We start from the raw sequence: 25,665 nt of genomic DNA on the forward strand, positions 1-25,665 counted from the left end.
TGCCATGTTAAGTAAAGCCATGTTCAATGCCCAAATGTGCTGTTGTGTGTGTTTTGGAATGGAGGTTGGGGGTGTTGGAAGTACATTCTGCCATGTGTTTTAGAACATAATGCCCAAATGTCCTCCATTTTGATTATGCTAGAAAAGGCTTTAAAAAAATCATCAATTTTTTTCGCGTGTCCTCCATTTTTTAAAAATGTGTCCTACATTTGAAAAATTTGTCTTACATTTGTCCCGGTTTGGAGGTCCTGACTTATGGTAACCCTACCCGAAAGAAAGAGAGAGCATTAGCTCATATGGGTTAAATCTGCATTGTTGAAATAAAAGTTTGATTTTAACTGCCATGGCTCAGTGCTATGGAATTCTGACATGTAGTTTTGAGATATTTTCACCTTCTCTGCAAGAGAGCTCTGGTGCCACAATGAACTACAAATCCCAATAGTTCCATAACATTGAGCCATGACAGTTCAAACGGCATCAAACTGCAGTGTAGCAGCAACCCTGGACTACTGTAGGCTATAGACAACTATAATAGGTAGTCTTTGAGCTTATTTAATTTTGCATCTGTGCTTGAAACTTCAGTGCTAACAAGCAAACTATGGCCCATTACAGACAGGCAAAAAGTACATGCCGTGCACGTACTAGGGTTAGAAAGGGGCGTCATGTCCAGAAGCCCCTAACCCTAGTACGCGCTTGGCGCTTACAAAATGGCAGCACCCGTTCTACACATCGCGTGGCGGAAATGATGCCGTGAGTGTGCCATTGGTGACTTGCGGCGCCATTTCCGTGCCGCAAGAAGAAGCTGCATTTTGCAGCTTCTTTTTTGTTGCATCTGGGAATCGTGCAGTTTGTCCGATGCGGTTCCTGGACGCAGCAACCAGCGGAGCCGGCAGACCGCCCTTTTTGGGTGGACTGTAAAGCACCTGTGAATGTTAAATGAATTAAGTTTGCTAATTTTGAAATGTAGGGGGAAATTATCAGATTAATCTGTTAATTAATTCATTATGTTATTAACTCATTAAAGTGGAAAAGTGATTTTAAATTACAAAAATGGCCAGTACCAAATTAAACTAATGAGAAACAACAATTGTTTCTATTTGGAAAAACAAAAACAAAAAGCTTGTTGGTGCCTAATGACTAAAATAATGAATTTCTAAATTATTGTTGAAAATGGTAATAGACTGGAGGTGTTGAATTAAACTTAAATTAACTATTTCCAACGTTTATTCAGGCTAAATTTCAGAGCATTCCTCTCGTCAAAGACTCACATGCTGCCCCTTGTTAGAAAGGTTTATTTCTCTTTATTTACAGATTTATTTTTAAAAAAACACATACACACAACTTGGCATAGAAAGGGGTAGCTTCATTGAATGGGGATGGGGAACGGGCAGATTCACTCTGGGTTTGACATCTAAACCACTTGTTCGCCATGTTTCCAAGATGTTTGTGTCTATTCTTCTCTCCAAGAAGTCCTGCTACTCAGTCATATTTCAACGCTGGACTCAGGCTGTATCCACAAGGAAGAAAAGAAAAATTCCCAATCTGTTCTCACACTCACCTGTTAAGATGATGCATGGGGCCAAAATGGGCAATACGTGGGTCCCATTGGCACTCCAGCACAATTCTCCAGAGTAAAAAGAGTCCCCACTTGCTCTGAATCAGTCCAGAAACTCGGGAGAATCCCAAGCGTGTGGATTGTACACCAACACGGGAATGGAGGGAAAGCATTGTCAGGCGGGTACCAGCACATTTGTGTTTTAACATGACCAGGGCCAGGACAGGTGCTGGTATTGGCTGTTGTGGGTACCAGTTGTGCAGCCAGCTCATCCTCCTGATGGATCTGGATGCCCCAACAGTAATCCAGGTTTTCCCATCAGTGCGGATACACCCTGAGTTTAATGTACAGTTGTATTTGACCTTTCAGACTCACCATGTTCAAAGGCTCTACTCCTGTCTCCAACAGTCTGGCCTTGTTTGCTTCTGCACTGATGCCATGTTTATTTGTGAGCCTGATGATTAAAATTCTTTTGTCTGAATAACAAGGGGATTTTTTTTTTTAACTTTAAAAAAATTGGGAGTGGGGGACAAACAGCTCCCAGGAAAACCTGGAGCTATCACCATACCACCTTCTAGAACAGTGGTTCTCAATTTGGGGGTTGAATGACCCTTTCACAGGGTTTACCTAAGAGCATCGGAAAATACATATTTCTGATGGTCTTAGGGACTGAGACACCGCAATTTTATGGTTGGGGATCACTGCAACATGAGGAACTATATTAAAGGAACTGTATAATTGGGGGGTTGGAGGGGCTTTGTTGTTTTACACTGTTTTTATATTTTCTGTACACCGCTATGATCTCCAAGGAATAGCGGTATAAAAATAAAATTAATAATAAATAAATTAATAAAGGATCGCGGTATTAGGAAGGTTGAGAACCACTGTTCTAGAGCCCAACTGAACTTTTGCAGACACCTACATCCCCATTCCATCTCAAGGCTGTGATCATGCAGCCATGATGACATTAACCTCAGGGTTTCTCTTATCTCCAATTTTTCCCACCCCTGAAAATCGACATTTGTAAACATTGCTTGAGAAAGAGAGCCAAAGATCTTGCATCCAATAAAGGTATTCCACTAATATGAATCTGAAACTTGGGGGGGGGGGACATATTCTTAACTCATTTCTGGCAAACATGCATGCTGACATTTCCAGCGTATAGAATCAGGACAGCGCTTCACGTTTCCAGAAGGAAGAATGGGATCTTTTACTGGTGAACAAGGTAGGACTTGCTCGTCCTCAAAGGCTAAAACAAGGTCATCCAGCAGGAGAAACATCTGACCCATTCTTCCAAGTATGGGAGGACCTTCCACCATCCTGAAGGACTGTCCTCCAGGCAGAAATAAGCAGCAAAGATGAGAAGCATCAAGAATAAATCGCTGCACTCTACACATACATCTTGTTTGGTGTCACAGATCCTTCCCCAGCTACTACAATCCTGAGTTTAGCCCCCACCCCACAGGCATTTTTTGACTTTAATTCCCAGAACCCCTAGCCAACATGACCAACTGTAATAGATTCTGGGCGCTGCAATCTAGAACACCTGGAGGACCTAAGGTCCCTATTTCAGTTGAATGGAGTATTTGAATCCCAGAACAGCTGTAGTGAGCTTTGGGTGCAAATTTCAGTCATGGGACTTGCTACTTCTTAGAATAATATGGAAGACCTTGAGCCCAAAGGTGGGTATCTTTGAACAGCTGCCCAGAATCTCTTGTCATAAACAGTGCCTGGTTCGAATGTCACTTTCACCACTTGTGTTAGCCACTTCTCTATTTGCAAAGGTGGGAAAGTAGGATAGTGATATGGTCTTTCAGAAGCTGTGATTGCTTCTCAACTGTGGTTAGCCACTTGTCTTTGCACATATGTACACTTGTGCACACATGCATACAAACACACACACATCTGTAGCCATGGACTTGTCCATGCAGCTCAGAATACTGGCTGAAACATACCCATCAGGATAAAATATGAATTGGTCTGGAAAGAGAAGTGGGATGATAGTTTGCTAAGTCACTTCCATACTAGGGCACTTTAGTATTGTGGAGGCATTGCTTTTCCATGATCAACTACAAAAAAAAGTCTCAAAATGGCACTTCTACACTGCACTTACAGCCAGTTATCAAGGTTCCCTCACCCCCTGCCAAGATCATTCTATAACATTAAAGAGTGGTCCCCTGCTTTTATTTATTTCTGTTCAGCAAAGCTGGGAGATCAGTGCTGGGTTGCCTGTTAATAATTTAGATTTGGTTCCCTGTTTGGGGTGGAAAACTTTAATTAGAAGTTTCCTCTTCATCTTTTTCTCTTTTCTAGAGAAATAATATTATTTCACTATAAAAGAAATAAAAGGAAAGGAAACCAGCAGTTTAACCAGCCTAACAGATGTGTGACTACAATTCCCATCATCTTTTGTCGATGGAAATGTATGCCCTAAATGACAGCAGGGCACACATCCCACACTTGCAATTTCCCTTCTCCAGTTTAGGCTGCCCTCTGTAACAACCTTCCACCCTCAATCATGCAGTCAGTGGATTATGGCTTCAATAGTACTGGTTAAGGTCAGGTTAAGAACACAGAAGGTCAAGGATGAGGAGGACAGAATGGGGACAAAAGCATTAAACACAGAAATAATCACTTTCAAGGTGTTCTCTTGGATGGGTTGGGATGGCAACTGTGGGTTTTATAGATTGTGCTGCAAGTTCCCATGATCCACATCAATACTGAGAACATTAGGCCTGACAGAAATGGAGACAGACACTGTCCAATACCAGAACTTTCCATAAAGATGTAGGACAGGAACGGTAAATGTACCTTCCAGATATTGCTGAATTCCATCTCTCATCTTCCACAGAGAGCGTGAGCAACACCAAGAGAATATGGGATATGCAGTCCAACAATGATGGAATGCCACAGTTTACCTGTGCCTGAGGTCAGAAAAGGACAACCTTCCCCACTTGTTTGGATTTACAACTGTCACCATCACTGGTCAATGGCTATGTCAGTTGGGGTTAATAGGAGTTTTAGTTCAAACCATTTTGAGGGTGCCATGATGGGAAAGACTGATGTAGAAGGAAGTGCAAGAGGAAAGATAACTCAGGTGAAGAGAAGTCATAGAATCATAGAATCAGAAGAGACCACAAGGACAATCAAGTCCAACCTCCTGCCATGCAGGAACTCACAATCAAAGCACCCTAACAGATGGCCATCCAGCCTCTGTTTAATATACTGTATGAAGTTTGCTTTTTATCCGCACTCCCTACCAACCCAGCCCTAGTCTTGGTTCTTTATCCTTCTTGAAATTCCAAAAGTTGGCACAGCAGTTACCCAAAAGAAGAGCACAGAACATAAAACATAAAATCCCAACTCAAAAAAAAAAGGTAGAATCATAAAAAAAGGAAAGGAAAAGAGCAAATGAGGCATCCAAACCCAGTTGTATGAAACAAAGGGTATTCTTGGATCCTGACCCCCAGAGTGAGAAAGGGCTTTTTCTGTGTCTGGCCAAGTCCCCCAGACTCAGGACCCACTGAAGGTCCTGCTGGCTCAGCTGCCCATGGCATGATTCCCAGTTAGCATCCCAGCCATTATTATTGGTTGTCTCCTGGCTGGTACTGAGGCTCTGTGGCAGTGAAGTAGTCTTCAAGAAATGATTGGAGGTATTCAAAGGTGGGTCGCTCCTCCGGCTCCTTCTTCCAGCACTGCACCATCAGTTCGTGCAAAGATGGAGGACAGCTCCCAGGGCACTGCATGCGGTAGCCCCGCTCCACTTGCTCCAACACTTCCCGGTTGTTCATGCCTGCAGAAAGGAGTCAGGGATAGATGGGTCTGAGTATCTAGGCAGGGAAATTGTACTGCTACACTGGAACAAAATTTGAGAATATGGTGTGAAGAATAAATACAGTCAGCTTGTGCATTACATGAGGGATCTATTCCAAGACCCTTCCCATAATATGATTTTTGCATATAATCTGGAGCCCTATTTTTCTTACCTGAAATGAACGACACAGTGTTCTCTCTAGGCATTGTCTAGGTCCTCCAGAGTTATTCTGTGGAATGCTTCCACTAGATTAGATGTTCACTGCAGAGTCATGCTGAATGACCTACAAATGCCTAGAGAGAAGATGACTCGTTGGTTTATTTCTAGTGGAAGCATACCATAGAATCATGCTGGAGGACAAAGAAAATGCCTAGAGAGAACACAGTTTTCCAACATGAGTAAATGAACCTATGTTATACGAACTTGCATAACAGTCTGGTGGCAGCTCTTTGGACCAGGTGAAGTTTCCAGTCACTCTTCAAAGGCAACCCCAGGTAGAACGCATTACAGTAATACAATCGGGATATAACTAAGGCATGGCCAAGTTGGACATTTCAAGGAACAGGCATTGTGGGTGCACTAGATTTAACTGTAAAAGCACCCCTGACCACCACAGAAACCTGAGCATTCAGGTTCACAGTTCAATCCAGGAATATAAGCGCTGAACCTGCATCTTCAGGGTAAATGTAATCACATCCAGCACAGGGAGAACCCCTATTCGTCAATATGCATTTCAATCGACCAGGAGCAACTCTATCTTGTTTGGATTAAGTTTCAATTTGTTCACACTCATCCAGTCCAATACTCCTGACAGGCTTGGTTTAGAACCAAAAACAGCTTCCTTGGAATGAGGTGGAAAAGAGAGAAAGAGCATATTCGTGACACCTGACACCCCCCCTCCAAATTCTAGACAACTTCTCCCAGTGGCTTCATGGGGGACAAAACAGAATCTTATTGGACTCCACAAGCTAACCACCAAGGTGTAAAACAAGAGTTCCTCCAGCATTGCCTTCTGGGCTGGCCCCTCCAGGAAGAAATGGAACCACTGTAGCACAGTGCCTCCAAGTCTCAACCCAGAGAGGCAGCCCCAAAAGATACCATTGTAACGGACCCCCTCTTAAAGATGACAGGCACTTGGGCTTTACTTATCCCACCACTGCCACCTAATTACTCTGCCACCATTTATGTACCGGATGTCCAAACCACAAGCCTTCTTTTTTTATGGTAAGCACCTGGGACTTCTGTTATCCCACCGCTGCCACCCAATTATGTAATATGAACCCCCTTCCCTCTGGCAGGTTCACCTTATTTAATATAGTAGCGTGGAGCTGATATGTATGACTGACAAGCTTTTATGTAAACCAAAATATAAACTTTATTAAACAGAATGGTTGAACATCTCTTTCTTGAACTGAATGATATTATGTAACTGCTAGTTCAGACACAGGTTACTTAGTTATACTTGTATTATTTGACTCGGCTACTGTCACTTTACTTTCCCCTAATCACCTAGGCCTGTTACAGACTGCCAAAATAAAGCTGCTTTGGGTCTCTTTGGAAGCATGCTGTTTAAATGATGCATGGGTCCTACAAGTCCGGAGGTCGCGCCAAAGCCACACTCCATTCCTAAGCACCGGAGTGCAGCTTTGGTGCAGCTTCCAGATTCTTAGGATGCATGTATCATTTAAACAGCATACCTCCAAAGAGACCCGAAGCAGCTTTATTTTGGCAGTCTGTAACAGGCCCTAGAGACTTTCCTGCCTCTCTTTAGACAGTTCGTTCTCTTAACTCAGCCACCAAGGCTAACCATATCCCGCAGGATATTACACTCCAGTCCCTCCCTCTCCTAGAGGTCTGGCAGTGCAACGGTAGGGAGCCCTTTCTACACAGACTCTACCCCTAACCGTCCTTCTCGAGCCCTGGAACCCTCCCTCTCAGGATTCTAGCCCCTAACTAACACATTCCCGCAGGAACTCCTGGACCTCAGTCCTCTCTCCCCAAGATTTTAAACCCTAACTCCCATTCTAAACTGTCCCGGTTCCAACTGACTCCCCAACTGTCAGTTCAGAATCTTCAAAAGTTCCAGCCTACAGGCTATTGGCTGGCCCTCAGCTGCCTTCTGATGGTCAGCTGGGCGTGCTCTCCGTTACAACCATGTTTTCAGGTGCCACTGAGAGGTCCAGCAGAAGCAACAGGATTACATTCCTCCAGTCTAGTTCCCAGCAAAGATCACCAAGGTGATCAAAGTTGTTTCCATCCCATAACCAGATAATTTGCAGAACTGGCCATTTTTAGTAATGTTAAGTGTATAATTTTATATCAAATACAACAACAGTAGGTGTAATTTAAGGTAAACATAAAATGACATATCATGGACTTGGTCTACTTCCTGAGTTACATGGAGTGAAATGCTGCCCAAGAAGGACCTTTATAATCAGACTATTCGAATAGCTATACAATGCAAAACTTTATGCTTCTATGGCTATTCATATAGCCTGCTTATAAAAGTCCTTCTTAGGCAACAGTTCATTCTATGCATCTGAGAAATCAGACTATGTCTACAAAACCATAAGTTACAAACTTCTTTTGCACAGTCAGTATTGAAGGTGCTACAAGATCCCTTTGCATACTGATATTCCAGACTAACACAGCTATGCCTGAATAAAAATGGCATAGTGGGCATATAGCCTGTTAATTTGATCTCCCTTCATGTCATTCAGGTCCTTGTGAAGCTCACTGTACAGCAAATCTATTTAAAAAGGCAATTAAGCTTCAGAGATTAAACCTCAACAGAAACTTTGTATTTTGTTAGGAGAAACAAATGATTAACATAACATAATTAACTTAAGAATTGTTCTTAATAGTATTGTTTAGTATTAGCAAAGTACGTATTTATTGAACTAACATTACTGAATGAGTGCTAACACTAACTTTTCCAAGCTTTGACTAGAATATGATTTCAGAAATTTTGTGGCTCTGGATGTATTTCCAGTACACACCAAAACCATCTCAGCAGTTGGAATGACTCTCCCCTCCCCTTCCCCCAGGGAATCCTAGGTACGGTCATTCCAGAAGGCAAGATGCCTTGCTAAAACTACAATTTTGCACAATTTTCTTCTGCTGTATGAGAGGCACATAAAGAAAGAGATTTTACCTGGGTAGGGTACCCGCCCCTTAGTCACAAGCTCAGTCAAGAGGATGCCAAAGGACCACACATCTGACTTGATGGTAAACTTGCCATAAAGGGCAGCTTCTGGGGCTGTCCACTTGATGGGAAACTTGGCACCTGATGAAAAGGAGGTGAAAGAAAAGAATAAGAGACAGAGAGGAAGGAGGGGATGTGGCCACAAGCTGGAAGTCATTTGCTTATTCACAGTTCTGCCTGATTGTCAGTATGATCAGCAAGGCCAAAAGTCTTCATTGCCATGGGAGAAATGAGATCACCACTCCCCCCCCCCTCCTTGGCACACACACAATGGCATCACAAGTTCAAGAAACAAGCTGCATTTGAAGCCAAAAAGAAAACTATTTTATTAATTTATGCAGGAATGATGCTCTGGGCTGCAGCCATCTGGTTCAGCCTTCCCCAGTCTGGCACCCTACAGATGAATTGAACTATGGTTTCTATGATGTTTCAGGATGATGGGAGTTGCATGAAGCTAGGGGATGTCAGGCTCAAGCTTATTTATTAAGTCATTCCTTATTATATTTATATTGTGCCTTACCTCCAATCTCCTCATAGCTCTTGACCTTTCCAATTTATCTTCACAACAACGCTGTGAGGCCAAGGTCACCCAATGAATTTCATGGCTTGGTTGGCATTTGAACCTGGATCTGTCAAGTCCTAGTTCAACACTTTGATTACTACACCACATTGGCCTTTGCCCAACAAATGTCCAATGTAGTGCTCGCTGCCAAACTACTGAACTGGCAGGGCCTAGATTTCATCCTTGCAGCACCCTACCAGACCAACATACCACTTCACATCTCTGAACAGACCTAGTCCATCCATATAGGGCACTCCTAAAAAGAGAATGGACCTAAGCCAAAAGACAGAGCACCTGCCTTGCGTGCAGATGATCACTGTCAATCCCTGAGGTTTTCACCTGAATAGATGATAGATGTTTTCTGCCAAAAATCCCTGGACAACTATTATCAGCAAGAGAAGCTATATTAGGCTAGGTGAACACACAGTGTGACCTTGTTATAAGGCAGTTTCCTCTGTTCCTTAGAGCAGGTCAGATCACCTTTTTTCCTGTCAAGGCCCACATTCCCTTATGAGTAATCTATTAGAAATTGCACGCAGATGGGACTGCAGTGACTGGTGGATAGGGGATGAGTCAAGAGTAGGAGGATCCACCTCTCTCTGCCTCCCCTTCTCTCTTTTTGCTTCTATGCCACCCTCACTAGTAGGCTGCCAAGGAAGAGACAGAGAAACCTTACAGGGGCCTAAATTAATCATATTAGTGATTAATTAATATTAATTGGAGTGTGGGGGAGTATCCTCCTTTGGAGGTTTTTAAATGGAGGCTGGATGGCCATCTGTCAGGAAAGGTTTGGTTGTGTCTTCCTGTATAGCAGGAGATTGGATTGGATGGTCCTTGTGGTCTTTTCCAACTCTTATGATTCTATAATCGCTTGCAGGGGGATTTTGAAATGAGCTAAAAGGCCATATTAGTTCAGGCCAAAGGCCCAGGTTGCCCACTCCTTTCTTTAGCGGGTGTGTCTGAGAGCTTACCTTGGCGAGCTGTGTACTCATTGTCTTCAATAAGGCGGGCCAGGCCAAAATCTGCAATCTTACACACCAAGTTGTCACCCACAAGGATATTGGCAGCCCGCAGGTCTCGATGGATGTAGTTCATCCGCTCGATGTAAGCCATTCCAGCTGCAATCTTAATTACATGGAGAAATGAAAATGCAGCATTGACAAAGATGACTCAAATGATGGCGTTCGTCTGTGTCCAACTGCCCAGAGGGGTGCTCTTCATCACAGGCTAGGACCTGGGGCAAGTCCTGCTGTTAGATGGAGCTAGGTAGTCACCTCCAGCCGCAGATGCTGGAAAGCAGCAGCAAGATGTTGGAGGAGATTGCTGTGTGCTAAACAGCTTGCCTTCTGCCCTCTAATCTAATCTGCTGCTTTCAAATATGGTGCAAAAGGCTACCCATTCTTTAATATTCAACTGCCAGGGAATGTGAGTGCAATGCTATCTTGTTCTTAGCCTCAGGGAGCAAAATATCTTGAACCAGCCCTGCTAGAACTCCTTTCCATAAAAAGGCTTTGCCTTAAACTCCCTATAGTAGATAAGACAGCAGGGCAAGCCAAAACAAAATTCTCTCATACACTCAGGATTAAAAAGGCAAATGGATTCATGTGTTGCTTTAAGGTAATAAAGGAACTTGTTCCTGCACAGTGCTCAGCTAACTATAATGACAGTACTATGCCCATTTGCTAACACATAAATCTCACTACAGTCAGTGGAATTTACTCCAGGAAAAACCAGCACAGAAGGGTACTCCAATAAAGTTTGCAATGACAGACTGTTGTAGCAAAAATAGAGAATAGCTGATTAACCTGTTGGGAGTCAATTTTAACTGATAGGGTAGCGATTTAATGAGGAGGGCTAAAAATGGAATGGAAGGCATATTTATTTATTATTTATTCATAAGGGCATTTTAATTTTAAAATAAATTCAGACTCCCCAGGTTACTCCCAGTTACCTGGGCTGCCATGTCCACCAGTTGAGGCAACTTCAAGAAACGGCCATCTCCATCTTTCAAAAAATCCAGCAAACTCCCTGTGAAAGAAAAAGTCTGGAGATCAGCCACACTTGTTAGGATTCCTTCCCCATATCCTTCCTCTAGCAGCTTTGCCTCTGCCCCTGTCTGCTCTGCCTTTTCAAAGGGAAGTCTTCCCTGGCTATCAAGTGACAGAGCAATGATGTCTATGGTGGAGCCACTCCACTAAACTAGCTCTTTCCTACTTTTGTTAGTAGTGAAGAGAGTACTGAAAATCACATTAAAAGCAGAAAACAGTAAGGAGACAAGCCTCACATGAATTTCGGCCTCAATAAGAAAAGGCCTTCTTCAGGAGCCTTTAGCAGAATTCACTGGCGTTGAGAACACTCTCCAAAACAACGGACCATTGTGAGGAAACAAGGTTTTTTAAATTCTCAGGCCTCTGCAGAAGGTCTTTTCTCACTGAGGCCAAAACTTGTTGGGCTTCCTAAACAAACAGTTGGCCATCTCAAAGCACATGGAGTTTGTCTCCTTACTGTTTTCCAGTTTTACTTTAGACTAGTAGGGATGCAGCACATTGTGCTCTTCAACTAAATCCTGACTTCCAGGTGTCCCACTCTAACCTTCCCTAAATGGTTACATCTTCTCCAGGACACGATTGTATGCTGTTATCCCAGCCTTTGCAAGTTTTTTCCCCCATTTGAAACGGTCAAAATGGCACTCCTAAAACTTAAAGTGACCATTAGTGAAAACTCTTGGTCCACCAGCAATAGAGACAGAGTGCTAGAGTAACCAAGCTGAAGCATAATTACGTGACCTAAGCCAGGGTAAAACAGACTGGGATTATTTGAACCAAGAGTATCTGAACAAACTCTACCACCACTCCTACAGAAAGTACTTATTGCATTCACACAAAAACCTATACTCTTATGTTACCCATCAGTGCAGGCAAACGGGCCTGGAGGTCTGAAAAGGAGAGATGAAGTAATAGGTTGCAAACCAGAGATTTCTCTCTTTATGTCTTTCCAGTCCTCGAGGAAGAGGCAGAAACTCTTATACCTCCAGCTCTGGAGATTTAAAAAAGCCCCAGTGCAGCTCTCCATGATACTGCTTTAACTGGTGTTTTCAATCACCGAGCTCACCTCACCCCAAGCATTTGGTCATCCAAAAGCTGCTGATAGCCCCCTGCACATCAAGGTCCATTGCTGCCCTCCCAGCAGCCCTGATGACAAATAAGAAAGCCATGTCACACCTTGGCTCATGAACTCAGTGACAATGTAGATTGGCTCTTCTGAGACCACAGCATATAGTTGAACCAACTTGTCATGCCGGAGGCGCTTCATAATTTGGGCTTCTTCAAGGAATGCTTCTGGGGACATGGTGCCTGGTTTCAGCGTTTTCACTGCTACTTTGGTGGTGCCATTCCAAGTGCCTGGAGCCATCCAGAAGAGACAGAGTTAATGAGGGAATGGGGATGGAGAGCCAGAATTGATCTCATTTCCAACCCTCCCTGCCCACTGCCCATATGAAGATGGAAATGGGTGGAAAAAACTGGCTGGATCAGAATGGTGCTAATTCAAACCAAAAATGATTGTGAAATGTATAATGATAGGAATGCTTCTGGAATGAAAAGATTGGTGGTGAAGAATCAGTTCTGCATACACCCCACTTTAACATCAAACTTAAGAGCTGTCATCTGTTAGGGTTCCACATATACATGTGTTCTTCCCAAAGTTAAGCTTTATAAACTGGTTTCATATAATATCTGGAAGGGATAAGGTTCCTCCAAAGCAAACTGTGTGGAAGTAGGGATGGAGAATCTAGTGATATCAGGTCATGCTCCTAAGATAAACTGATCTACAGAGAGCTATGACCCCACCACCACCCCATTTGGGTTTCCTATCTATGCCCTTTGTGATGTGCCCACTGTGGCTGTGTGTCTTTCAAGCTCTGTGCCACGTAACAGAAGTAATACACCCCAGCCTTACCCATCCACACATCTCCGAAACATCCCATGCCAAGCTTCTTGTCACAGTGTATGGAATCGCGCATGATTTCCCATGCATCCTTAGACAGTCCCATAGTCTGGGGCTTCAGAATGGGGCAGGTCTTGGTTAGTAGGTGGCAGAGGCCATCATTGTACTCTGGAGAGGGTGCAGTGGGAGTGGGGGTGGGATGGATTGAATGATGGAGAGAGAATGAGATGGAAAATGGAGTGATGAATTCAGCATGCACCTTCAAGAACTGAGCCCAGGGAGGAGGAAGAGGATGAGCATAATACAAACTCATATTGTGAAACTGCAGTATCTGTTTTGACCACAAGATAGAGCCCTTGGCTTACATTTACAGTAACATTGACAGCCAGGCTCTCAAGGGAAGTTACTTCTCTGTTGCCAATAAAGCTGACTTTTTATTAATTGATTTCTGTTTCCATTTTGTCTCCAGTCTACACATGGCCAAGATGGGGAGTGACTTCTGCCTGCATTGAGATCTTTACAGACCATCTGAATTGACAAGAGAAGTAACATCTGAAACAAAATGTTGCAGAGCCCATGACTCCAACATTGTCACTTTTCTTCTCATGTGTGATTTTTAACATCTTTGCCTGATGAAGAAGCCAGTCAAGCTTTGAAAGCTTGAAGGAAGTATTTTGCACATTTTAGTGGGCCACTAAAAGTATTGCTGTTTTAAGGATTTTTTTTTATTTTGTTGTATTTTATAGTAACAGTTTGTTGCCAAATTCCTTTACTTTTTATACTTATTTGCAGGGCTCAGAAAAGCTATTATTTATCATTGCAACTCTCAGAATGCCCAACATGACCCTGCTGTCTGGGAGATTCTAGGAATTGTGTTCCAGGGAGTAACCTCTTCCAGCTCTGCTTATGCTGAAGACAAAATTGAGCTAAAGTTCAAGTTGGCCTGATGCAATTTCCTCCATGATGCTGAAATTCTCTCTTTAATTCCTTACAACTCACTGAGCTGGCACTGGTCTTACATCCTTCCTCTTCCTCCTTCCTTTAAGGCTCAGACTCCCCAGTTCTTGAGGCCAGTCCTACCCATCCACACTTCCCCAAACTGCCCGTTGCCCAGTTTCTTGATGAGCTGCAGCGATTCACGTGGGATCTCCCAAACATCTTTAGTTTTGACGGACAAGTCAGCCAGTTTGGGCATCCCTTTGTGGCACGACACAGCTAGGCGGCAGCACAGCCCTGCAGCTCTCTCTTGCAGAAGGAGCCCCAAAATGCAAGAGAATGGAACCAGAGTGGTAGAAATATTGTTTTGAAAGAAAGAAAGAAAGAAAGAAAGAAAGAAAGAAAGAAATTAAAAGGCATGGAAGAAATTTGTCACAAAGAAGAGAAATGCTGTTTTGTCACTAGAAGGTGGCAGCTCATAGTGATGCTATTGGTTGTCGTGTGCATCCAAGTCATTTTTACTTAAGTCCAGGCATCTGGAAAGACTACACAGATAGACAAGTCATTATTACCAGAACTTGGAAAAGTTTCTTTTTGTGACTATATCTCCTAGAATCCCACATCCAGCTGGAGGATTCTGGGAGCTACAGTCCAAAGAAGGAAGTCTTCTGAACTTTGATCATTACACATAAACCCAAGAACAGGCAGATTATTTGAGGTTCTTTGTTTAGTAAGATTTATTCTATTTGGCACAAAAGAAGTGTGCTATTCTGGGCCTGGGGGGGGTGTCATTATACTTGCCCTCTTGGGTAGGGAAATGGGGTGGGGCACTAGTGGATTTCCAGATATTTTGAACTACAACTCTCATTGGCCATGCTGGGTGGAGCCGAGGGGAGCTATAGGCCAAAACATTAGAAGACCCAAAGTTCTCCAACTCAGCTCTGTCCCATTGTGCTGTCCTCTTCTTGTCTATATGAACTTTAAATAAAATCTGGTAGAGATGTGCAAAGCTAGTTCCTTTGTCTCTACAGAAACAAGCTGTTGGAGGCCATGGGCATGGATGGGAAGCACATCAAGAGAGGTTATATTAAATGGGATAAGAAGCTGGTGATCCTGTCCTTGGCTTTTAATGGGTGCTCCATGCTCAAATACCTTGCACATCCAACCATCCCTTTCATTTATACTTTCTTTCTTCCCCAATGATGGCAAAGCACAATACTTCATTCTCTTCCTCCTCATATGTTTTCCTTACAACAATACGGTGAAGGACATTAGGATGAAACAAAGAGTAGTTGGCCCAAGACCACTGAGTAGGTTTCATGGCTCAACAAAAACTAGGAGGATCTGAATCTGTTCTCTGTCAAGTACCTTAACCAGAACGCTACTTGAGTTCGTGCATTCAGCTGCCAATTATTTCCCACCTTCAGTGGAAAGTAAATAAAAGAGAAACAGATTGAATTTGGGATCTCAGGATATCTTTCATGTCAGCAAAACTTCGATACTGGCATCAGTAATCCACCAAATTTAATTCCCATATGCATCTATAAAGCAGGCAACTTATAAGGATTGCATTTCCAAAATGCAGAGAAGACAATTCTGTGCATTCTAAGTGACAGTCACTGGAAGGAAGTAGGTCTAGGTTGGGGGGATTCAAATACAAAACTCTGCTAGTGAGTTTGAGCCAATCATTCATACACAATCTCTCTTGCCCTAACCTACCTCACAGGGTTGTTGTAAGGTTAAAGGGGAAACAAGGATAACAAAGAAGTTAGGCCCGGGACAGACCGCCCCAAAAGGGCAGGCTGCCAGTGGCCTGTTTCCCTCCAGAGGGACACCAGATCAGCCAAACTGCCCAGCGTTCCTCCACCCCAAAAAGAATCTGGAAAAACTGAGGGGGGGGGGGTTTGGGGCCGCCGCTTGCACATCACAAGTGCGCCATTGGTGCACCCATGACATAAGTGATGCAAAGTGATGTGCGGATGATGTGCATTGCTTACATGAATATGGTGGTCCCCATGTGGATGGGAGGCTGCCATTAGGCCGCCGCCCGCACGTACTAGGGTTAGGGACCATGCGGTTGGTGTGCAGTCCCTAACCCTAGAATCGGCTGCAGCACGCCGCTTCGGGACTGTCTGTCCCGGGCCTAATAGATATGGACAGGTTGCTTACCTGTAACAGTATTTCTTCAAGTGGTCATCTGCGAATACATACAAATGGGTTTCACTGCGCCTGCGCAGTGCTGTTCGGAAACTTCTGGAATCACTGGGCAAAGTTTACTTTGCAACATATAGAAACTTTTTGGCGGTAACTCCGCCCACCCATTATAAGGCCCCTGCCTTCCCGCTCTTTTCCCCAGTTCCGCAATTTTTCCGCCAAACAGGAGATGGAAAGAGCCAATAAGAGCAGGACACTGAGGGGATGGACGGGTGGGATCTGTATGTATTCACAGATGACCACTCGAAGAAATACTGTTACAGGTAAGCAACCTGTCCTTCTTCTTCGTGGTCTCTGCGAATCATACAAATGGGTTTAGACTGACAAGCTAAGGTAAGCGGCGGAGGGAGTGTCCTGAAACCAAAGCTATGGTAAACCAATGGTATATTTATTGCAACAATAAACACCTTGAACCATAAAAAGAGTCAGTCTCTTTGTTCAAGCACAACAACATAGCAATAACATTGCAAAACCTGAGAAGGGGACAAAATGTCATGCAAGACCAGTCCCATTGAAATTGTGCAAATCAACCTTCAACAGAATGTAAAACAGTAGCACTATGTACATAAAACAGAAACCATCAGTAGTGCAATCAATGCAACCCTGAGACCAACACAGCCCTCCCGAAAGCTGCGTCTCGGATGGCTCTGGTGTCCAGCCTATAATGCTTTATAAAAGTCAATGGCTGGGACCAGACAGCAGCCTTACAGACATCCTCCAAGGGAATGCCCAACAGGAATGCAGAGGATGCTGACACTGCTCTTGTGAAGTGGGATCGAACCCTGTCAGGGAGAGGTTTGCCCAGCAGTTCATAGCAGAGGTGGATGGTACCAGCCACCCATTTGGAGAACCTCTGCGCAGACACGGGCAACCCCTTCTTCGGTTCCGAGTAGCATTGGAACAGTCTCTCGGACCGACTGGAGGCAGCAGTTCTGTCCAGGTAAAACGCCAGCGCTCTCCTGACATCAAGAGAGTGCAGGCTTCGCTCCGCATCCGAGGTCGGATTGGAGGCGAGGGTAGGCAACACAATGTCCTGACACATGTGGAAAGCAGACACAACCTTAGGCAAGAAAGTAATGTTTGTCCGAAGGACCACCTTGTCTTTGTGAAACCTCAGGAAGGGCTGGTCCCTCCGCAAGGCACAGAGTTCGCCCGCACGGCGGGCAGAGGTGATGGCCATAAGAAAAGCGGTTTTCCAAGTCAGTAGTCTCAAGTCCGCTGTGGCCATCGGTTCAAAGGGCTTGGATTGGAGCGCAGCCAGCACCGCCTCCAAGCTCCAAGCCAGGGTCGGTACCGACACAGGAGGGTGCAGGTTGGCACATCCCTTCAGGAACCCCTTCACCAAGGGGTCCCTAAAGAAGGAAGCCCTACCCTCAAACTGGTACCTGGAACAAATGGCAGAGAGGTAGCACTTGATGGATGTGAGGCACAACCCCTCATCCAACAGTGCCATCAAGAACTCCAGCACCACTGGAATGGAAACTTGAGCAGGAGACAAGCCCTTTCGATCAAGGAAGAGGCTAAACCTTCTCCACTTCAGGGCATAGGACCGCTGGGTGGAAGGTTTCCTTGCAGCCAGAATCACCGTCCTCACCGCGTCCGGCAGTGAAGCTAGGGCTGGATTCTCCAGGCCACCAGCGGCAGGCTCTCGATGTCCAGGTGCAGAATCCGGCCGTCCTGGATCGACAACAGGTCCGGACGGAAGTCAAGGCGGAGGAAGCATCTCTTGGAGAGGTGGAGAAGGGATGCGAACCACGGCTGTCTCGGCCACCACGGGGTGATCAGGATCGCGTGCGACCAGTCCGTTGTCATCCTGGACCACTCACCCCGATGACTGAGAGGGAATGGGGAGGGACAGCATAGAGCAGCTCTCCAGTCCAAAGGAAGGCGAACGCGTCTCCGAGGGATCCGTCCATTCGCTTCCTGGAGCAGAACTGGGGACAGTGGCTGTTCCATCTGGTCGCGAAGAGGTCAACCTGGGGGGGTTCCCCACTGATCGAAGAGGTCGTCGACCATCTCGGGATGGAGCCTCCATTCGTGGCACACCGATGGAGATCTGCTGAGGCAATCTGCCAACTCGTTGTCCTCTCCGGAAGATGAATCGCCTGGAGGAGCACCTGTCTCTGGATGCACCAGTTCCAGATGCGCAGAAATGAGGTCAAGCAGGGTCCTGGATTTCCCCCCCTGTTTGTTGATGTAATACATCACTGTGGTGTTGTCCGTCCTCAGGAGGACTACCTTGCCCGCGACAGCGAATTCGAATGACCTCAGTGCCTTCTCGACTGCCAGCATCTCCAGAGCATTGATGTGGAGAAGCTTGTCTCGAGGGGACCATTTGTCCTTGACAACCAAGTCAAGCAGGTGGGCACCCCAGCCCTCCAGGGAAGCATCGGTTGTTAAAGTCAATTGAGGCTGAGGTTGATGGAAGGGCATCCCGATGCAGACGTTGTGATCGTCCAGCCACCATCTCAGGGAAGCCGCTACCGGTCTCGGTACCGTGAGCCACTTGGACGGTGGGTCTTCCATCGGGAGGAAGACTGAGAGGAACCAAGACTGGAGGGGACGAAGATGGAGTCTTGCCTACGGCATGACGAATGTCGTCGATGCCATATGGCCTAGGGCGACTTGGACGTCTCTGGCCCTCACTCTTCTGTGCATGATGCAAGGTCTTAGTGATGTTGTTAACGCCTGGAAACAGTCCCGAGGGAGAAAGGCGGAGCATCTTTCGGAGTCGATGATGGCCCCGATGAATTTGGCCTGTGTGGACGGTGTGAAGTGGGATTTGTCCTGGTTGACAATTAGCCCGTGGGAGTTCAGCAGGTGCAAGGCGAATGAGACTGCCTCCTGCAATTCTTGTCGGGATTCGGCGGCAAACAACCAGTCGTCCAGGTAAGGGAAGACTATGAATCCCTTCTGATGAAGGTAAGCCACCACCGGCGCCATGCACTTCGTGAAGACTCTCTGGGCTGTGGAGCACATTGTAGTGATACGCGGTGGAGCCGACGGCGAACGCAAGGAATCTCCGGTGGGACTCCTGAATCCCGATGTGGAAATAGGCGTCCTTCAGGTCGACCGTTGCGAACCAGAGGCCCTGGAGGAGCAGAGGAAGAATGGAAGCCAGGGTTACCATTCGGAAACGTCGGTATTCAAGGTACAAGTTCAAGTCTCTCAAGTCCAGGATGGGCCTGATGCCTCCATCCGCTTTCGGTACCGTAAAGTACCTGGAGAAAAAAGCCCTCGAAGCTAGATTGGATGGTAAAGGGGAGATTGCCCCCTTGCTAAGCAAAGTGTGCACTTCGTCAAGAAGGGTGTCCGGGGGGGGGGGGGGTAGACGTGAAGGCTCCGGTCTTGGGGAGCTCTTGGAACTCGAGGGCATAACCCCTACGGACGATGTTCAGCACCCACGAGTCCGTTGTGATTGAGGCCCAGGTGGCAGCAAAAGGCCTGAGTATGTCCAGGAAAAATGGGGAAGAGGAGACTTTGACAGCCAGGCAAGACGCTGAGTAAGCCTTCTTCACCAGCCCATCAATCTTGCGGGCCTCTCGGTCTACTGGAGAGGTGGCCTGCTTGTGCGTGGAGGCGAGTTGTGAGCCCTCCACAATGGCCGAGTTCTGTCTCGGGTGGGTCGACAGCCATGGACAGGAAGCCGGAGAGACAAGGTAGAGAGATTCTATCTTCCGTGAGGTGCCGACCAAAGCTGCAGGGGTGTCCCACGACCTCTTAATGATGGTCTCCAAAGACGGAAGAAGAGGGATGGAGGGTGGTGTTGGAACCCGGCCGTGAACCCTCTGTTCCACTGGGTCCCGGGCCGCCTCTTCAGGATATGCCAGTTCGATATCCAGGGCCCTGGACATTTTAATGACATGCTCGCTGAAGGAACGGCAGTCGTCGGTAGGTGACGCCGGCTCTGGGTGGTACAAGTCATGCGGGGAATCCTGCGGTGACAGGTCGTCATCAGAGGCTGAGGCCGGTGAGGCTGGGGACGGTACCGGGACAAGATCCGACTCGGTATCTGAGTGGATTATCAAATCCTCCAGCACGGGACGGTCCCGGGAGGGTACCGGGGAACGTAGTCTGGGCTCCAACCTGGATGCTGACGACTTGGCTCTCGATGAGGTGGGAGGCTTGGAGACACCAGTCGCAGCCTTATCCCTCGGGGCCTGGTGACGGCGCTTCTCGTCAAACTTGCGCAGTGCTGTCTCTCGTGGGACCGCCATATAATAACGGTCCACCTCCGAGTCATAAAAGACGTCAAGGTCATCTCGGCAGACGTCTCCAGATGGAACGGCCACTGGGCATGGGGCCGGACTCGGGAAATGCCGGGGCGGAGCCAGGCTCGGGGAACGCCGGGGTGGAATGGATCTCTCATCGTCCGAATCTGCAAACTGGACGGTGGTGAGCCCGGAAAGTGTTGGGGCGGAATGTACGTGGCCACCCTGGAGAGAGGAGTCTTGAGTCGGAACCTGCAGTATTGGTGTCAGAGTCTGCAGGGCTGGTACTGGGACCGAACGCTCAGGAGTACGGAGTTCAGTACCCTTCGGTTCCTTGCGCCCTTCCGAGGACTTAGAGGACTCCTTGCGCGACTTCTTCTTGGCCAGCTCAGAGGAGGCGGGCTCCGTCAGCTTGACCTTCTTGGCGGGTCTGGGTGCCTCCGGAGGGAAAAAGGGGTTCTCCTGAAGCTCCCTCACCCGAGAGGACCCCGATGATGGGGTGGCACGGTCCGGAGCGGAGGTAGAAGGGCTGGATGCGGTGGCCGTTGAAGTGCTGTGGTCCCCTCCATTAGCCTTCTTAGTGTGCTTAGGCTTATGGGATGTAACGGAGATCCCCCAGGTCGGTCCCGACCTTGGAGGTGGAGCCAGCAGTCGAAGCCGAAGCCGTCGAGCCCTCGGTCCCCGATAGTTTGCAGGGGCTCTTTGAGGGCTTGGTGGTGGTACTGGACCTATCTGGGCCGCTGACCACATGAGCCGACTTAACGGTGGTACTGGGCTTGTGGGAGCCGCGGTCTACCTTAGCAGGGGTCACCAACGCCGGAGGGGCAGAAGCAGCACTTGTGGGGCTTTCTCGCGGTCTTGGGAGAGAAATGGCAGCCGGAAGGGAAGGAGCCGAAGCCGGGCGGGAACTCTCCCCATGGACCTTACCCTGGGCAATCGCCGAGGTTAAACGGGACTCCCGGTTCGTTCGCTCCTGCGACATCATGGACATGCAGAGCGAGCAGGATTTTATGTTGTGGTCGCCGCCGAGGCAGAGAAGGCATGAAGAATGGGGGTCTTGTACCGGGAGCTTGCCTCAACAGACATCACACTTCTTGAAAGGAGGCGACATCGTTGTCAGAATCCACCTTCAGTTAGGTATTCAGGGTGTCTTCTGCCAGATAGATAGATAGATAGAGGGATAGATAGGTAGATAGAGAGATGGATAGATAGACCGACAGACAGACCGACCGACAGACAGACAGACAGACAGACAGACAGACAGACAGACAGATAGATAGTTGGATAGATAAATAGATAGGAAGACAGATAGATAGATAGATAGATAGAGAGAGAGAGAGAGAGAGAGACAGACAGAGAGGTAGATAGGTAGCTAGATAGATATAGATAGACAGATAGCAACGTTGGGAAGAGTGGGGAAATGTCCCATGGGGAACAAGCCGGATGGTCACGTAGGGCATGGCAGCAGGTAATTTATGAGGGGTTATTGGGAATCTGAGCCCAACTCGGCATACAGCCTTAGATCTCTGCCTGATAGAAGAGCCAGGAACCAAATGGTCAAAACCCCCCTTCCTTACTTCCTACAGATCAAAGAAAGGGATTCTACATCAAAGAAAGAAAAGCTGGGAACCAACTCAAGGGGAGGGGTTGGAGGGAATCTTAAGGTTCTGATTTCATCTGGGGCCCTCAGTTTTGGCAAAGACGTGGCAAGAATACTTTGTTCCAGTTCTGTCAATAAATTTTCTGTATCATCTGAAGTTTGTTGTGGATCTTTGGTCAGAGTATTTCCGGAGTCTCACAATCGTGACGGAGCGACACAGGGGAAACCGAAGCCGAAGTCAAGAGTAGTCCGTGGTCAAGGTACAGTGGGGGAGGCGGTCAGTGAGAGTGGTCAAGACGGTCCGAAGTCAAATAGCCAGTGATCCACTTAAACAAGCAAGAGCGAAGTTCCCTGAAGCAGCTAGCGCGGCGGAAAAAAGGAACTGGGGAAAGAGCGGGAAGGCAGGGGCCTTATAACGGGTGGGTGGAGTTACCGCCAAAAAGTTTCTATATGTTGAAAAGTAAACTTTGCCCAGTGATTCCAGAAGTTTCCGAACAGCACTGCGCAGGCGCAGTGAAACCCATTTGTATGATTCGCAGAGACCACGAAGAAGAAAAATAAATACTGCTAATTTTTCTGTAGACTGTTAATTCTTGCAAGGCTGGACCAAGTTTTGGGCTGCCTGAAAATGGCACACCCACTTGCCAAAGTGAAGGTGCAAAGCACAGAAAGGTAACCAATTAATTTTTTCCAAGCCTTGGTTTCTAATTAAATACCATGCACAGGAAAAAGAGGGTTACAAGTCCCACTGCAGCAAGGATATTGCTGAATCTCTCTGCCTGCACATGCACACAAACACACAGCAATTAACCTTAAAAAAATACTAATTTTCCTACTTCATTTGTTCCTAATTTACTAATACTTGTTTCCTAATCTTAATTGTTACATGAGATGGAAGCATTTTTTAATCAGCAGCATGGCTTAATCCTCCCCAAGTGCTACATGTTGAAGTACATGCATGCCTCCACCCTTTTAATCTTCACAAAACATACATCATTAACATAAAATCTAGTTTATCCCTTACTGGTAGCAGCTCTCTGCCATTACAGACACAGAACCTTTTGCAGCTTTACTTGGAAATGCCTGAACTTGAACCTGGAACCTTCTACATGTAAGGCAGGTACAATCACCCCTTTCCGTAAAATACCTCCCCCCCCAAAAAAATTCATATAACCAGAAACATTGTTGACAACCCCAAAAACCTTGAGGGCCAGATTCTAACTTTGGTTGCCACTCTCCTGAGGTCTCGTTCTCAACCACGTGAGTCCTTCATTTTACCTATATAATGCTGGACCAGTTGCTGCACAGTCTCAAACTGGGCCCGTGTGGTGATATAATAACCTCCGTTGTCCAGCTTCCGGATCTTATAATGCTTGACATGGTCACCCTTCACTTCATCCCAATCCCGAATTGATAGTGAGTAGGCACCTAGTCGGAAGAGATCAGAGAATGGAGGTGAGTCAGTATAGATGGGCAGAACATTCACATATTTTATGTTGTCGTTGTTGTTGTTGTTGTGTTTATGTACCTTCAAGTAATCTGTTGACTTAGGGAAACCCCATGAATTTCCTAGGGTTGTCTTAGGAGTTTATCACATGAAGGAGATCGGGGGTTTTCCCCATGAATATCCTGGAAAAATCACGTAATTATGTGTAATGACTTCACATGACATCGCACAAAACCCACCATTAAAGTATGTAGTCACAAATAAGCATTAATGCGCGTCTTCTTACTTTCGTGATTTCAGCGACAATGTATTTCTAATATCACTTTATTTGTGCACTTGCGTGTGATAATCATTTGTGCAATTACTTGCCATTTCCACTTCATTTGCAGGATGATTTAAATGTGCTTTAATCTCTCTTTAATGTCAAAATCAGCCCCAGTGTAATAAACTTCTTAGGCAACAAATACTCAAAGCTGCTTTGCCATTGCCTTCCTCTGAAATATAGCCTACAGGACCTGGTACTCTTTGACAGTCCTCCATCCAAGTATTAACCACCCTTCTTAGCTTCCAAAATCAAACAAGAATGGGTGCCTTCAGGGTATTTAGGCCTTTTATTGTTGTTTCTTGTTTTGTTTATATATTGCTCCCCCCCCCCCCCCCCCAAACCAGGACTCAAGCTGGTTTACTATTAAAACACAATATAGGCCCGGTACACACTGCCAGGAAGCGGTGTCATGGTGACGATATTAGGGCTCTAGACCACGCTCCAACCGCATGGTTCCGAGCCCTACTATGTGCGGGCGGCGGCCTAATTGCGGCCTCCCATCCATACGGGGGCCGCCACCTTTATGCAAGAGACATGCAGCATCCGCACATCGCTGCGCATTGCTTACATCACGGGTGCGTCAGTGGTACACTCGTGACCTAAGCTAGGTTCTTTTTACTCCGGAGAGACATTGCATGGTTTGGTGGCTGAAGTATCCCTCTGGAGTTAAAACAGGCACCTGCAGACCACCATTTTCAGGGGTTTCCATAGTTAAAACAAACAAAACATCAAAATTAAAATGAAACTGAAGTATCCATAACATGAAAAACAATTTAAAACATGCAACACAGCATACTTGATATTATTTTTAATAATAAAAAAGCAATTAAGAAGGACAATGAAAACAATGCATAGCTCTTTTATTTTGGCACCAAATTTGTAGTATTTGAAGTAATGTTCCCTAAGCACCTAAATGTTGCATTATCTGGGGGGGGGGGGACCCTCACCAGCAACCTCCTGCTGCAACAGATGTAGGGCTTCACACTGACATGATGCCAATGAGCTCTGAGACTGTTTGAGAGTTTGAAGATTCAGAGTTGATTTGTAGGATTCTGAGCTGGTGTGCCTAGGAACTGCTTCATGCAAAACCAGAGTAGATCTCCACTTTTTTCTCTGTATTAACGCCGCGAGGCAATGAAAAGGCCTGAATTCATGCCATAGTTGTTCCATAACTCATTTGGACAGCACACTGTGAAAACCTTGTTGTTGGTGTTTGCCTTCAAGTCATTTCCGACTTATGGCAAACCTATCATGAGTTTTCTTGGCAAGATTTGTTTAGAGGAGGTTTGCCATTGCTTTCCCCTGAGGCTGAGAGCATGTGACTTGCCTAAGGTCACCCACTGGGTTTCATGGCCGAGCTGGGAATTGAGACCCATGTTATTTGGCCTATGTAGACATGCCCTCTATCTCCTCTGCTAATTCAAATCTCATTTCTAGACAGAGAAACTGAGATATATTATATAATATGCCAGCAGATGGCAGTGTACAACAAAAGCTAAGGACTTTATCGCACAGTGACCTATGTGCTGTCATCCCAAAAATGGTTACAGTGCAGTCACTCCAGAAAAGGAAGCCCATTTGCTAATGGTTATCGCACGCAAGAGCACAATAAGGGTTTAAAGGCACAGTATTTAGGGTTAGATTCGAATTTGGCTATCAGATGGGTGAGGACAAATCCCCATTGCTTGCTTAGAAATATCTGTTCTGAGCATGCTCCAAACTGTCACTTCCACAACTGCCCTCCCCACATGCTGCAGGGAGGGAGGGGAAACCAGGGAGGGAAGCCTCTTTGCCCCAAATCCACAAAAACTGTGTCTGTGGAAGGCAGACAAACTCCATCAAACCACAAAG

At 46.2% G+C, this 25,665-nt stretch overlaps 1 protein-coding gene across 3 annotated transcripts in view; it reads right to left on the reverse strand.

The window, feature by feature from the left end:
• Positions 1 to 1,342: 1,342 nt before the first annotated feature.
• FGR (FGR proto-oncogene, Src family tyrosine kinase) overlaps positions 1,343 to 25,665 on the reverse strand; it is a 665,433-nt gene continuing 641,110 nt past the window's right edge. Inside the window, exons 3-9 of one of the 3 annotated variants that reach the window (XM_042440835.1) lie at positions 23,321 to 23,470; positions 13,094 to 13,249; positions 12,358 to 12,537; positions 11,088 to 11,164; positions 10,108 to 10,261; positions 8,524 to 8,655; positions 1,343 to 5,348 (exon numbers count right to left, since the gene is read on the reverse strand). In XM_042440835.1, coding sequence (XP_042296769.1) covers positions 5,140 to 5,348; positions 8,524 to 8,655; positions 10,108 to 10,261; positions 11,088 to 11,164; positions 12,358 to 12,537; positions 13,094 to 13,249; positions 23,321 to 23,470 — 1,058 coding nt within the window. In that variant the 3' untranslated portion in view covers positions 1,343 to 5,139. Of the gene's footprint in view, positions 5,349 to 8,523; positions 8,656 to 10,107; positions 10,262 to 11,087; positions 11,165 to 12,357; positions 12,538 to 13,093; positions 13,250 to 14,161; positions 14,327 to 23,320; positions 23,471 to 25,665 lie in introns of all 3 variants that reach the window. The other 2 variants (XM_042440834.1, XM_042440836.1) reach the window with 2 other exon arrangements.

This window comes from Sceloporus undulatus, chromosome 9, assembly GCF_019175285.1.
Source record: "Sceloporus undulatus isolate JIND9_A2432 ecotype Alabama chromosome 9, SceUnd_v1.1, whole genome shotgun sequence".
Classification (NCBI taxonomy): Eukaryota; Metazoa; Chordata; class Lepidosauria; order Squamata; family Phrynosomatidae; genus Sceloporus; species Sceloporus undulatus.